Below are 14,007 nucleotides of genomic sequence, written 5' to 3' on the forward strand. Positions count from 1 at the left end.
GTTTTGTGTATGTGTTTGCTTTCTTGGTTGTGAGTGAGTAGTCATAAATTTTAATTCTTTTAACAGGCAAGACCAAGCCTTTAATACCCAATACACCTGAATAGGTTGCTGTCCTTATTAGCATCTTTGTGACATGATGTTCTAAAAAGCTTATTTTAATCCCTGTGATATGGCACTTACTCTGTGTCATTTTGTAATTATTTTATATTGTGTATGTCAAAGATCTCATCTATTATTAAATGTTGAATACATTTTTATGATCAGAGTCTGTTTTGTATAATTCATATTTAGATGCATTTTTGCCTTTCTAGAATTTAGTAGAATGTTGAGATGATATTGTGAATCAAGCAATGTGTTCATTGTAGAAATGGATAAATGTTAAAATAATTCATTGATATATTTCTAAGTGAGCTATAATGTAACATTTTCATGACAAACTTAGACTACATAGATTTTTTTTTCCTTTTCCCATTAAAAAAAAAACTTCTTTTCTTTTTGAGTAATGTAGAAAATGCCACTGATGAAAGAATTGGTGGACGAACATTCCTTCACATTCATGTCTAGTTGGCTCCTTCAAATGCAAATTCATTCACAAATAGAACCTTTGTACATGTGGGAATATCATCATAGCCTTGATGGATCACAAATGAAGAACTATTGTCTATATAAGGAGTGAAACCTGACCCAGCAATCCCACTTTTGGGCATTTACCCATATGTTTACAAACAAGACCAGCATGGCAATGTTTGTTGCAGCACTATTTACAATGGCTAAGATATGGAACCAACCCAGATGCCCCTCAGTAGATGAATGGATCAAGAAAATGTGGTATATATACACAATGGAATTCTGTGCCTCCATCAGAAAGAATGACATTGCTCCATTTGTTAGGAAATGGAAAGACCTGGAAAAAATTATATTAAGTGAAGTAAGCCAGGCCCAAAGAAACATAGGTCCCATGGTTTCTTTCCCTTATTTGCAATAGTATATATCTGAGTCAAGCAGAAAAGGTCAGATAAGGTGATGTTAGGGAAATTAACCGTAAGATATGTATTCAAATGTTTTTTTTTCTTTCATGCAATTGCTTCTAACACATTTATAAGATGATTTCTTTGTTGCTTTGTATGTCCCTCCCCCACAGTATAACCCCTGCTCTCACTGTATTTGATGTTGTTATAATTTGTGGAGGGGAAGGGAAAAAACAAATTGTTTAAATAGGGATACAGGTGGACCCATTGCAACAATGAGATGTACAAGTCGTTATGTGGAAAACGAACTTTATAACTTTGGTGGGGGGGTGGGGGGAGCGGGGAGGATTGGGTGGAGGGACAGGGGGCGGATGGGAAAGGAAGGGAAGGGAAACAAAGGAGGAGGCTACCATGCTTGATAAGAAATGTACTCATTATCTTGCCCATGTAATTGTAACTCCTCGGTACAGTATTTTCACAATAAAAAAAAAAGATCAGGAAAAAATAAAAAAGGAGTGGAACCATATGATGACAGAAACAGAGATCAGAGGATGCCACTGAAGACCTATGAATACCATAGTAGAGAGACAGAAAGAAGTAAAGAGGATTGTTTTTCAGCTAGTAGAGGAGAGAGAACGGCCTTATTGATGGTGATTTCGGACCTCTCCCATACAGAAGTATAGGAGAGTAACTTTCTTACATATTAAGCCACTGTGTCTTTGGTATTTCAAAAAATAGCCTTAGAAGCTCATATGGACTGGTAATAGTAAGTATTTTAGGTGTAATAATAAATCAGAATGATAAGCTGTATAGAACTTTACAGCTTGGGTGCAGGGTGGGGAGGGAGGAGGGAGGGAGGGTGGGAGATAGGAAGGGATGGGAAGGGGAAGCAAAAGAGGAGGCAACAATGCTTGATAAGAAATGTACTCATTACCTAGCCCATGTAATTGTAACCCCTCTGCATGGTATTTTCACAATTAAAAAAAAGTTCCTAGGCATCACTTCTTAAGAGAGAAAAATCACCAGGAACCAAATGGAAATGTTGTGATAAAATCATTTTTAAAATATATTGAGCATGCTCTGGGCTTAACACATATTTGACACAAATTCTTAGGCCCATCCATCTGCAAGCAGGCAAGAGAATCCATTGTCAAAATGATGACCTGAAGCATTCTATCACATTACGAAACTGCCCATCCTTTTCACTTTTCAGTGTGTCTGAGACAAGAAGATGGAATAATTCACCTTAAAGAGATTTACAGTTACAAAGAATTGAACCAAAATACTCATTCTTCTTAAAATGTACTGGAGTTTTGAGCCAGGCACTGGGTGTTCACACCTATAATCCTAGATACTCAGGTAAGAGATCTGAGTATAGTAGACCAAAGTCAGCCCAGGAAGGAAAATTCATGAGAGCCTTATATATAATTAACTACCCCAAAGCTGGTTGTGGTTTAAGTAGTAGAACGTTAGTCTTGTACCAAAAGAAAATGCTTAGAGACAGTGGCCAGGCCCCCAAGTTAATGTCTCCAGACTGGCACTCACACACACACACACACACACACACACACACACACACACACACACACACACACACACACACACACACACACACAATTTCAACCATTTCCTCCATTTCAGTGATTACTGACTCATATTTTGTTTTTGTATCAGTCTTAAAACTCCTTCAAAGAATCTAGACCTTATCCTTTCCTTCCTGGGAAGGTACACATATGCAAATAAACATACACACACACACACACACACAGATAATACACTGTGTTACTGCTATCACTTTAGAATTGTCATATAAATCTTAATGCCAGGGATTATATATTATTTTGTTTCTAAACAACCTTATCAGAGAAACAATAAATTAGTAAATCAAATTTGATCTCCAAATCTGGAAGTAGTATTCAGATATCTTCAATTCAATTAAAGCATTTTGTTAAGAACAGATTTAAATGTGGTGCTAATGTATTTTCACAAACTCCTAGCTGTGGATTATTGTGTGAAATCAGTGGATTATGACACATATGGAAAGTAAGGTTTTTATTCAAGAGTCTGCATCCAGTTGAGGAAACATACAAGACAAACAGCTAAGATCACCACATAAAGATGGGTAAGACACCACGTCCACATGTGGTGTTATAACAGAAAATACTGAATTCTGGATTGGTCTCAGACTGTTCCACATTCTTCTTCAGTGATCACCTATTGGAAACTTAAACTGCTGGCCATGTGCTATAGTATTTTATTGACAAAAGCTTTTGTTTCTACATTAGGAAAGTATTCTTGAATTCCATACTTCCATTAAAAAAAACTGTAGAGAGACAAAGATCACAGAAACAAATCACAGAAATAAATTTTTAAAAAATCATTGCAGGTATAGGATAGAAAATGACTTTCTCTCAGCTAAGTAGGCATGATCCTTGCTATATATGGATACAGAAACATGTTAGATAAGAAGACACGCTATGTTTTGGGTGTAGTGGTATGTGGTAGAGGATGCTGCAGGTTTGGAGAGGACTTGTAGGTTGCTAGCTTCTAGATTCTGGCAGAGATCATCTGTCCTTGAGATAAAGCTAGAAATGTGCTAATAGACTTTTACTGCTAAGAGCTAGCATCCAAGCTACATTCCTGTTTCTCCTAGTGATTACATGAGGTCTCTATATAGTCTAGTAATACTTTCTGACCAAGGGATGTATTTTGCCATAACCAAAAACAAATCATTCCTACAATTCCTCTAATAGTACATGATTTACTAATCTTCCTATCCCCATGTACCAATCAATGGATTTTTGTAAATACCTAAAATCTGCATATAGACCAGTGACTTCATTTCTGGCAATGTTTTTCTTCCACCAACTTCTTTAAATGACAATAAAACACTAAATGAAAAGATTAAGTAGCTTTATAGCTGGCGATTGAAGTGGCAGATTAGTAGATCAGAATTACAATGAGTCCTGAGATTCAGGAGCAAAAGAAGCAGGTGAAAGAATGGGACTAATCACAGAGATTTTGAGTATAAAATAGTGTTGGTTTAACTAATTGCATCCAATACAGATGAAAAAGGTGGAAATAGGAAATACAAAAATTAACGGAAATACTATCATTACAGTCAGGAATATGCAGCTCCTGCCTGTAATCTTAGTTATGTGGGACACTGAGAATGGGAGGATCACAGTTCGAGGCCAGTTTAGACAGAAAAGTGTGTTAGCCCATACTCAACCCATGCAGGGTGGCAACTACCTGTCATCTTAAATTGTGTGGAGGGTGAGATTCAGAGGTCCCAGTTCCAGACCAGCCCAGGCAATAAAATCTGTGAGAATCCTTGTGAGCAGATGGAAGTTGGATACTATGTAGACAGAAAAGTGTGTCAGCCCATACTCAATCCATGAAGGGTAGCAACTACCTGTCATCTCAAATTGTGTGGAGGGTGAGATTCAGAGGTCACAGTTCCAGGCCAGCCTAGGCAATAAAATCTGTGAGAATTCTTGTGAGCAGATGGAAGTTGGATACCATGTCCACTCTATCATCTCATGAATGATGAGATGCATAAAACAGGTATATCAAGAGCCCAGGACCAAGCCTTCAAAAACAAGTAAATCTTTATCTCAAAAATAATGAGTTAAAAATGGGGCTGGAAGATTTGTTCAGAGATAAAGAGTGCTCACTGAGTAAATAGGAGGCCCTGAGAAAGCACATTTTATATAATAGTTTCCTTCCATGTTTATGGTTACCATGAAAGCAGTTATGGCTTGATTATGCCCTAAATACATTTTACAATCTAGATTGTATCTTGACAGCATGCAGACAATTACAGCTAGTTTTCCTTGTCAGGATCTTTGAGGATATATGCCCAAGAAGAATATAACTACAGGAGTTAAAAAAGGAAGAACTTTAGTATTATAATGTTAGTGTGTGTGTGTGTGTGTGTGTGTGTGTGTGTGCAATTCTCAGCCTTTCATTTCCTCTCCATTAGTCTGTAATTGGATGTCATGTTAGCCTGTGATAAATACTCCAATCTTATTGAAATTTTGTGTGTTCAATTGTGTGTATTCTCCGTATCTCCTGAGGTACAAATCTTACCTCATTCTGGAGGTCTCGGATCATTTTGCTTTTCCTTTCCACTTCAGTCTTTAAAAAATTAATCTGAAAATAAACAGAATATTATGTAAATACATTCTAAGCTTTTTTCTATGTCTTTTATATTTTTTTATTATATAGTTCTAGCTACTCAGGAGTCTGAGATCTGAGATTCACTACTCAAGGCCAGCCTGGGAAGAAAAGTCCTTGAGACTATTATCTCCAATTAACCACCAAAAAAAAAAAAAAATACTGTAGGGGAGGAACATACAAAAAAACAAACAAACAAAAATCACATGGTACATTATAAATACGTTAGAAACAATAGCAAGAAAGAAAAATACAGTGCCCTGCATCTTCTCTAATTTGGAGAGGGGAAGGGAAAATGCTTAAATAGGGATATAGGTTGGCCCATTGTAACAATGAAATAAACTTTACAATTTAGGTGGGGGCTGGTGGGGAGTGGAGGTGAGAGAGAAGGGATGGTAGGGGAAAAACAAAGGAGAGGCAACAATGCTTGATAGGAAATGTACTCATTACCTTGCTCATGTAACTGTAACCCCACTATACAGTATTTTTACAACAAAAATGCATTTAAAAAAAGCAACAACAACAAAGGAAAAAGTAAAAAGTTAGAAGTGGAGTTGTGACCAAACTGGTAGAACTAGTCTTGAGCATAAAACCTCAGGGACAGTACTTAGGTCCTGAAATTCAAGGCTTAGGAATAAAATAGATTCTAAGGTGTAGTATAGTAATACCTGTTCCTAAAATGTTCTCATATAAGTTTAGCAGATGGCCAAGCTTGAGAAAAAGACATGTTTTTTCCCCCAAAATAGGAGCAATTTAGATACTAATCCATATAAATCTTAACACTTTTCCCCCTTCATTGTGCAATCTTTCTGTTTCCATAATTATTATTCCAATTGTGTGTGTGTGTGTGTGTGTGTGTGTGTGTGTGTGTGTGTGTGTGTGTATGCATGCACATGTTTGTTTGTGTTGATGGGTGAGTGGAGGTGCAGAAATACCTGGTTGTTCTGGATTTTTTTTTTTTTTTTGCTGGTCCTGGGACTTGAACTCAGGGCCTGGGCACTGTCCCTGAGTATCTTTTTGCTCAAGGCTAGCACTCATGGGAAGGAGAAACAAAGGAGGAGGTAACAATGCTTGATAAGTAATGTACTCGTTATCTTGCCCATGTAATTGCAACCCCTCTGTACGGTATTTTCACAATGGAAAAAAAAAAAAAAGATTAGCACTCTACCACTTGAGCCACAGGATTTTTCTGAGTAGTTTATGGACAATAAGAAACTCAACATCGTGAACAGCTAGGGTCACAGATATGAGCCACAGGTGCCTGGACCTTCCTAAGGACTTTGCTAAAGGTTCACTGAAAGCCTTACAGACCCTATTAATGCCCACACCTTGCTGAACCATAAGGACATATCTTACCTTAATATGCTACAAAAAAACACCAACCAATTTTGATGATGAAAAGCCATGAGATGACTGAGAAGAATTACGGTGTCTATATATTAACCATATTACTTCACAAAGAAAGCTTGACATCATAGGTATCTGACAAATATTCTACACACTCATTACCTCATTGTGTACAGAGTTGGTATTTGTTGATTAACAATGATATTACATGAAAGTATTAAATGTCATTTTGAAATTAAATATCTATATGCCTCCCATATAAGATGGTTTTGCCCATTTCTACCTAATCATTTATTAAACCTAGAAATTTTTTTAGATTACAGATTTGTCTTTAAGCTATGAACTACTTGAAGCATTAATTTTATTAATAGCTTACTCTGTCATGGATACATATCCTGCTATTATATTGGTGCATATAGGTATTTAATTCTTTAAATGTTAAATACAGACACAAAAACTTGTGAATGCAGCACTTAATATTTATTACATACACTATATTCAGAATATGTAAAAATATTATGATTTTGAGAATACTGGTTTAGAATTCCAGCAGATTTTAACAACCTTAGTTTAAATATTCGTAGCAGCTAGTTATGAAATAATTCTCCTAGACAGAAAATAGTATTTATTTATAGACAAATAAAGAATAGAAGAACAGGGGCATTTTGTTCTTAATGGTAATAAAAACTTTAAGGTTGGGTCTCGCTTTGACTTATTTTTATGTTACTTAGCATAAATTAAGCCACAAAAAATAAGAATAGCTAAAAGCATCCACTGGTCATTAATATTCTTAATTGTTTTGTTAGACTTGAAAGTTTATTTTTCTTTGCTGTGTTCTAGGGTTTCCCATGAGGAACACAGTGCTGAAAGATATTCCCCTCCATTACTAGCTTAGGGATAAAAACAAACGCTCATGTCTCTTGCAATGCTTGAATAAACAGAATTAGATCAAGAAATATTTGCTGATTTATAATTTATTCAAATATGCATCATCTTTCTTTTTTATGTTTTAATAAGCAAAAGTACCACTATAACTCATAGCATCAATAATATATTTTTAACAGAATTGTGTTTTTTAATCTTTATGGAAAAGGAATAAAAATCCAAAGTGTAATCAGAGGCAGCTTAGGAATTACCTGTCCTTAATGTGAAATTGAACAAAATGCTTGTGGAATCAAAGTAAAATATTTCTCTTTAGAGAGAGTGAGAAATTATAATTTAGCTGTTCTTTATTTTAACCCTAAATTCATTTATATTTATAGTATTTGAAACAGAAAATATTCAATTAGTCATTGATAAAAGTAAAGAAATACGTAGTTATTCAATGCTAAATTAGCTTAAACTTTTCATATTGGAAGAAAAATCAGTTTTCTGCATGATTATATACCAAAATTTGTATGAAATAATTTCAGTAGTAAGAAATTTGTCTTTGAAAACATGCTACTTGATGCAAATAAAATAGAAAATAAACACATTCTATACATGCATATTAGGTGTCATATATATTTATATATATATATGAACAAATATTTTGAGCATGTCATATTTTTTAAAAAGATCTATTGATTCTATCTGGGCTCTGGAAATTACAAGATAACATTCATTTCATTATCAATAGTAGCATTCTCAAGATCTGTTGGCCTTTGTGAAACATCACTTCTTTTAGGAACCAAATAGGCTTTAAATCAAATTCCTGTTCTAGAAACAGATATATAAGGGCCAATCCCTGAACGTGGGCCAAAGGTGGACCTGAAAAATAGAGCAGAAGTCTATGGATAGAATTTCCTCAGATGCTTTAGTTTCTGCTTTTGGTAAATACTTATTGAAGGAGCTGAAAAAGGACAGAAAAGGAAACATTGTTTTGAAAAAGATCTGCAGAGTAGCTCAACCCTTAACTTTGTAGGGGTGTATTATTGATATTGTCAATGTAAATTATTGAATAGTAAAGATGGCATAACCCTGCCCTTAAAATATTATATTCAGTAGTTATGAGTGTAGCTTAGAGAACAGCAGAGTTCAATTTAATTTCAATGCAATTTTATTACAATCTCCAAAAAGCCAAGATGCTTAGAGAGGCAGCATCCTTTATGTACTCTGCCTATTGGTGAACCATTTATTGAAAACTAGATGACTCCTGAGGATTAAATGTGACATAAATATTTGCTCAGGATATGTAATAACCAAATCAGTATTGTCATAACTGATACTTTTTCATTCTGCTTTCATTTTTACTTTACATAGGAGCAATTTTCCATATTGATTGAAAAAAGATTTTCCAGCTCCAAAATAATTGCATAAAGAACACAATGCACTTACAGTAGCTTGGTGTTTCTCAGCTTTCTCTGATGTTTCTTTAAGTTGACTTTGTAGTGCTTCCTGGAGAGACTTCATTTCTTCTCTAGTATAAAACAGACAGAAAAATGAAGATACAGTTATTTCCTGTATACATTATAAGAGGAAGTTTGGCTCGCTACCTACATTTAGGAAACAAGTTACTCGAATATTATAGAGCTAAAAGTACACAAATAGGATATGGGCTCTCTCTCACAAGAAAATATTAAAATCCAGTTGTACTAAACTTGCCTTGCTATCATTTTTTATAAGAACTCCACTGTGTGAGTCATTTGTGAGCTACATAATGTGTTAAGTCAAATCAATACATTAATTCAAGTTTAAAAGCTAATTTCACTGACAGCATGCCAGAATGTGAGTGAACATGCTGGTTAGAAGATGTCAGCATAGTGTTGCTGATAGAACAAAATAATTTTTCTTCTGGTGCTCCTAACTGATTAATTCTATACTGTGGTGTTTTAAACACCCTTTACAATGCATGAGAACTTTATAAACAATTTAAAAGGAAAAGAAGCATTTCTAACAATGGTTTCCTGATTAAAGGGGCATTCTATAGGAAACACATGACCTTGTATACATAGACAATGTGTCTCAAGCTCATTAGCATACAAAAACTGCCTCCTAGTTTGAAATAGAAATATATTCACACATTTGCATTCTTCTTGGGGAAGAATGCACCAAGAATGAAACAGGAACTTTTTCTAGTTTTACTGACCTAAACTAGTTTAAAACTGTTAATTAATTGAAAAAGTACTAGCTCTGATAACTTGAGCAAAGAACAAACTCCTTCATACTCAGTTTCTTCATCCATAAACTGGGCATAGTGATAAAAATATGCTGTGATCTTGCAGTCCATTTTAGATGACATAGAAAAAAATAAGGGCATAATGTTCAGAAAAGTTATAGAACAAATGTTAGACTATTGCAACCAAATCACCAGCACTCTATATTCAAACTTTGACCATCATGTACATAAAAACAGCAGTTTTTACATGTATCAGGTCTTAAAGTTGCTCCTTGATTTTGAACTCTAGGAATTTCTTTATCTTCTTTATCTTAACATTCAAGAGTTTAAGTATTTAAGTGCTTATCTGAATCAAGTTGGACTTTATTTAATAAAGCAAAATGCAGTCACAAAAATTTTAATATAATTATACTCATGTTGGCCCTTCAATGACTCATTCGTGCTTGAATAATATGTTTTACTCAAAGTGGTTGTTAAGTTATACTTTTCTCTATAGACTCATTATGATTTCACTAATCAGACTGGCTTCCTATATGAACACTCAAAACTCAGATTACACTATTCATTTCAATACTTTTCACAAAGTACATTTGGGTCATTATATAATATAATGTAAATGAATATAATATATAGTAGTATTATAATATATTAAATATATTAAACTCTAAGATTTACATTGTATATCTATATGTATATGTGTATGTATGTGTTTGTACATATATTTGATTTATAATGCTCACAGCATCTTTATAAGATTCACATTAAGCTACACTAGTATATTAAACTTAATAAACCAATGCATAATGCTGTGATAGATTTATGTCCTGTTTTTGTGTGCTTGAAGTCCACAAAGTCATATATTAGCTATTTGAGAGGGAAAAAAAGGAAAGGGGGGGACAAAAAGAAAAGAAGGAAGGAGTTTTCTACAATCACTGACTTAAATGCAATTAAGTTTTATTTCCAACTAAAAGAGTTATAATGATATGTTATTGTGATTATATTTTTATGATAAAACAGCTAAACATATCACTAAACATATCACTAAACAGCTAAATATATTATTAAATAGTAATTAAACATTTTGAAATAACATAAACATTTTGATAGTTAAACTATATATTTGTTTGTTTTAATCCCTCATAATAACATCTAGAGACATTGCAAGAAAAAAGCCAGAAAATAGAGATCAAAATGAATTAGTAAAAATTAGAAAGTAAGCCAGGTGCCAATGGATCATACCTGTAATCCTAACTACAAAAGAGGCTGAAATCTGAGGATTACAGTTTGAAGCCAGCCCAAGCAGGAAAATCTATGAGACTTCAATCTTAAATTCACCATCAAAAACCTGGAAGTGTAACTATAATTCAAATGATGGAACACTAGTCTTGAACAAAACAATGCTTAGGGACAGAGAGAAGGGAGATAGAGACAAAAAGAAACAGAGTAAGAGAGATAGAGAGAGAGAGAAACAGACAGATGGAACAGAAAGAGTAGAAAATCCTGCACATTGTCATGTTTTTCAGAAGAAAGCTATCAGGCTGAAAGGAATTATAGTCCTCACAGTTTGTACATGTCTTCATCCCTTCCAGAATTTTTTTTTACTTGTTCAGTGGTCTAGGTCTTTAGGAAACCCTATATTTCCACAGTTTGTATCTCACAGCTTATAACTGTATAGACGATAACTCCAAATTTGTTTCTGCACCAAAATGTTTCTGACTAATGTAGACCCCTTCCTAGTACTAAACTTAATCTCTAGTTCTAAATAAGGGATGACCCTCTATCACCTATCAGTTTTTTTAATGATTAATTTTATCCAAGGTTTTCATGTTATCTAAACCTTAATAACCATCAGTTTAATACCTTTGCCAACCCAAATTATAAATATAAACATATTTGCAAAAAATCAGTATTAAGAAAGCATCAATTCCAAGTGGTTACAAACTTACATTTCAGCAACATCACAAATTTACATTTCAGCAACATCACAAATAAAGGTTGTGTTCCTTTCAGGATTTCTTTAATTTACATAGAATACTCCTGAAGTTCATTGAGTCCAATGCTACAACAAGATCACCACACGCAAACCATCTTAGAAAATAAAATGTTTGATTCCTGTTTTGCTCAACACAATTATTCAGATGTTTCAGGTACCCTGATAACTTATAGAGTTAAAATTTTGGTTACAGCCTCTAAGCCTTAACAGAGGAGTTTTATAACTCTCTATCATGTTGTGACTCTTTTATGAATACTATCCAGAATACTAAATAATCCTAAAAATGTAGTCAATTCATGTTTTCTCTCTGATTATATATCTGCCTACCTACCTACCTACCTACCTACCTACCTACCTACCTACCTGCCTACCTACCTACCTACCTACCTACCTATCTACCTACCTACCTACCACCTACCTACCTACCTACCTACCAACCTACCTACCTACCTACCTACCTACCTACCTACCTACCTACCTACCTACCTACCTACCTTTCTGACAGTATGTGTTATGCACGCACTTTTCTCTCAGTCTTGACAGAAGTACACTCGGATGTTTCTCTCCACTTAGCTGTCTATGGCCAACTCATATACACCAAGTTATTTAAATCTAGTCATGGCTTTCAAAAACCTCTCAAAGTTTTCACACGGTTCAACAGTGATACTCAATTTGAGGCAGTTTTGTTTTGGTTGCCAACTCAGCTTATTTAGCATCGCATAGAGAAGGATGGCCCATTGGGAGCAAACTATAAAGTCCAGATGTCAGGGACCTGAGGACAAAGGATGTGAGGAAAATGTAACACTTGAGAGCTAATTTATATCTACAAGAGAGCCACAGCATATTGTACTTCTTTGTCCTTATAGAAGATAGCTAAAATTTCACAATAATTACCATTTAATATTAAGATATCAATCATCTTTGTAAATTATTATTTACTTTTTCTCTATTTAGTAATATATCTTACTGATCCCCGTCAAAGTCATATAATCACGGTTTCTTTTTTTTTTTTATTGTAAAGATACTATACAGAGGGTTACAGTTACATGAGTGAGGTAATGAGTACACTTCCACTTCCTCTTGAACATTGTTACCCCCTCCATTGTTTTCCCCCTACCATCCCCTCCCTCCCTCCCTTCCCCAAGGTTCTTTTTTTTTTTTTTTTTTTTGATTGTGATTAAGTGATTACTTAATTTCTGGAAATTCACAGTATTGTGGAATAATGATGCTCATTTAAAGTCACAAGTTCATTCTAACTTTCCTGGAGCAAATTGTCTATCACAGTCTGTAATATATAACGGTGCTCATATGTTATATACCATATATGTGATCAGCAGCATGGGGATATTTAGTAGTGGTTCAACCAGATGAGTGGGAGTTCTTTGTTTCTTAAGTCCTGTTAGTTTTGTCATATCACCTAACATTTTGGATTCATCATCCACTTATCAGGGAGACCATGTACTGTTTGTCTCTTCGTTCTTGGCTTACCTCACTCAACATGATTCCTTCTAGCTCCATCCATTTCCCTGCAAATGCCATTATTTTGTCATTTCTAATGGCTGCATAATATTCCATTGTGTATAGATACCACAGTTTTTGGATCCATTCATCTGTGGTGGGGCATCTAGGTTGTTTCCATATCCTAGCTATTGCGAACAGTGCTGCAACAAACATGGAGGTGCACGTGTCCTTGTATATTGGTTCCTGTTGTTCAGGGTAGATGCCTAGAAGTGGTATGACTGGGTCGTAAGGGAGGTCAATCTTTAGCTTTCTAAGGACCCTCCAGACTGCTTTCCAAAGTGGTTGTATGAGTGTACATTCCCACCAGCAGTGTAATAGCGTTCCTCGTTCTCCACATCCCCTCCAGCATTTGTCGTTGGCTGATTTGTGGATGTGGGACATTCTGACTGGGGTAAGGTGGTATCTCAGGGTTGTCTTTATTTGCATTTCCTTCACCACCAGGGATGATGAACATTTCCTCATGTGTTTCTTTGCCATTTTTATTTCTTCATTTGAGAAGTCCCTCTTTAGTTCCCTTGCCCATTTAGTAATTGGTTTGTTGGGTTTGGGAGGGATTAGTTTCTTGAGTTCCCTGTATATACAGGATGTTAACCCCTTGTCTGATATATTGCTGGTAAATATTTTTTCCCAATTAGTTGGTTGTCTTTCTAGCTTGGTTGCGATAGCTTTATCTGTGCAGAAGCTTTTTATTTTAAGGTAGTCCCATTTGTCGAGTCTCTCTCCAATTTGTTGTGACCCTGGGACTCTGTTCAGGAAGTTCCTTCCTGTGCCTATTAGTTCAAGTGTCTCTCCTACTCTGTCCTGCAGTAGTTTCAGAGATTCAGGTTTAATGTTAAGGTCTTTAATCCATTTTGAGTTGATGTTGGTGCATGGTGATAGGCTGGGGTCCACTTTTAGTTTTC

At 35.0% G+C, this 14,007-nt stretch overlaps 1 protein-coding gene across 2 annotated transcripts in view; it reads right to left on the minus strand.

The window, feature by feature from the left end:
* Luzp2 (leucine zipper protein 2) overlaps positions 1–14,007 on the minus strand; it is a 360,889-nt gene that overhangs the window by 183,063 nt on the left and 163,819 nt on the right. For both annotated transcript variants that reach the window (XM_070032711.1, XM_070032712.1), the window contains exons 4-5: positions 8,811–8,892; positions 5,061–5,123 (exon numbers count right to left, since the gene is read on the minus strand). In XM_070032711.1, the coding sequence (XP_069888812.1) occupies positions 5,061–5,123; positions 8,811–8,892 (145 nt within the window). The remainder of the gene's footprint in view (positions 1–5,060; positions 5,124–8,810; positions 8,893–14,007) is intronic.

The sequence above is a fragment of the Dipodomys merriami genome, unplaced genomic scaffold (assembly GCF_024711535.1).
Source record: "Dipodomys merriami isolate MVZ:Mamm:240054 unplaced genomic scaffold, mDipMer1.0.p SCAF_21, whole genome shotgun sequence".
NCBI lineage: Eukaryota > Metazoa > Chordata > Mammalia > Rodentia > Heteromyidae > Dipodomys > Dipodomys merriami.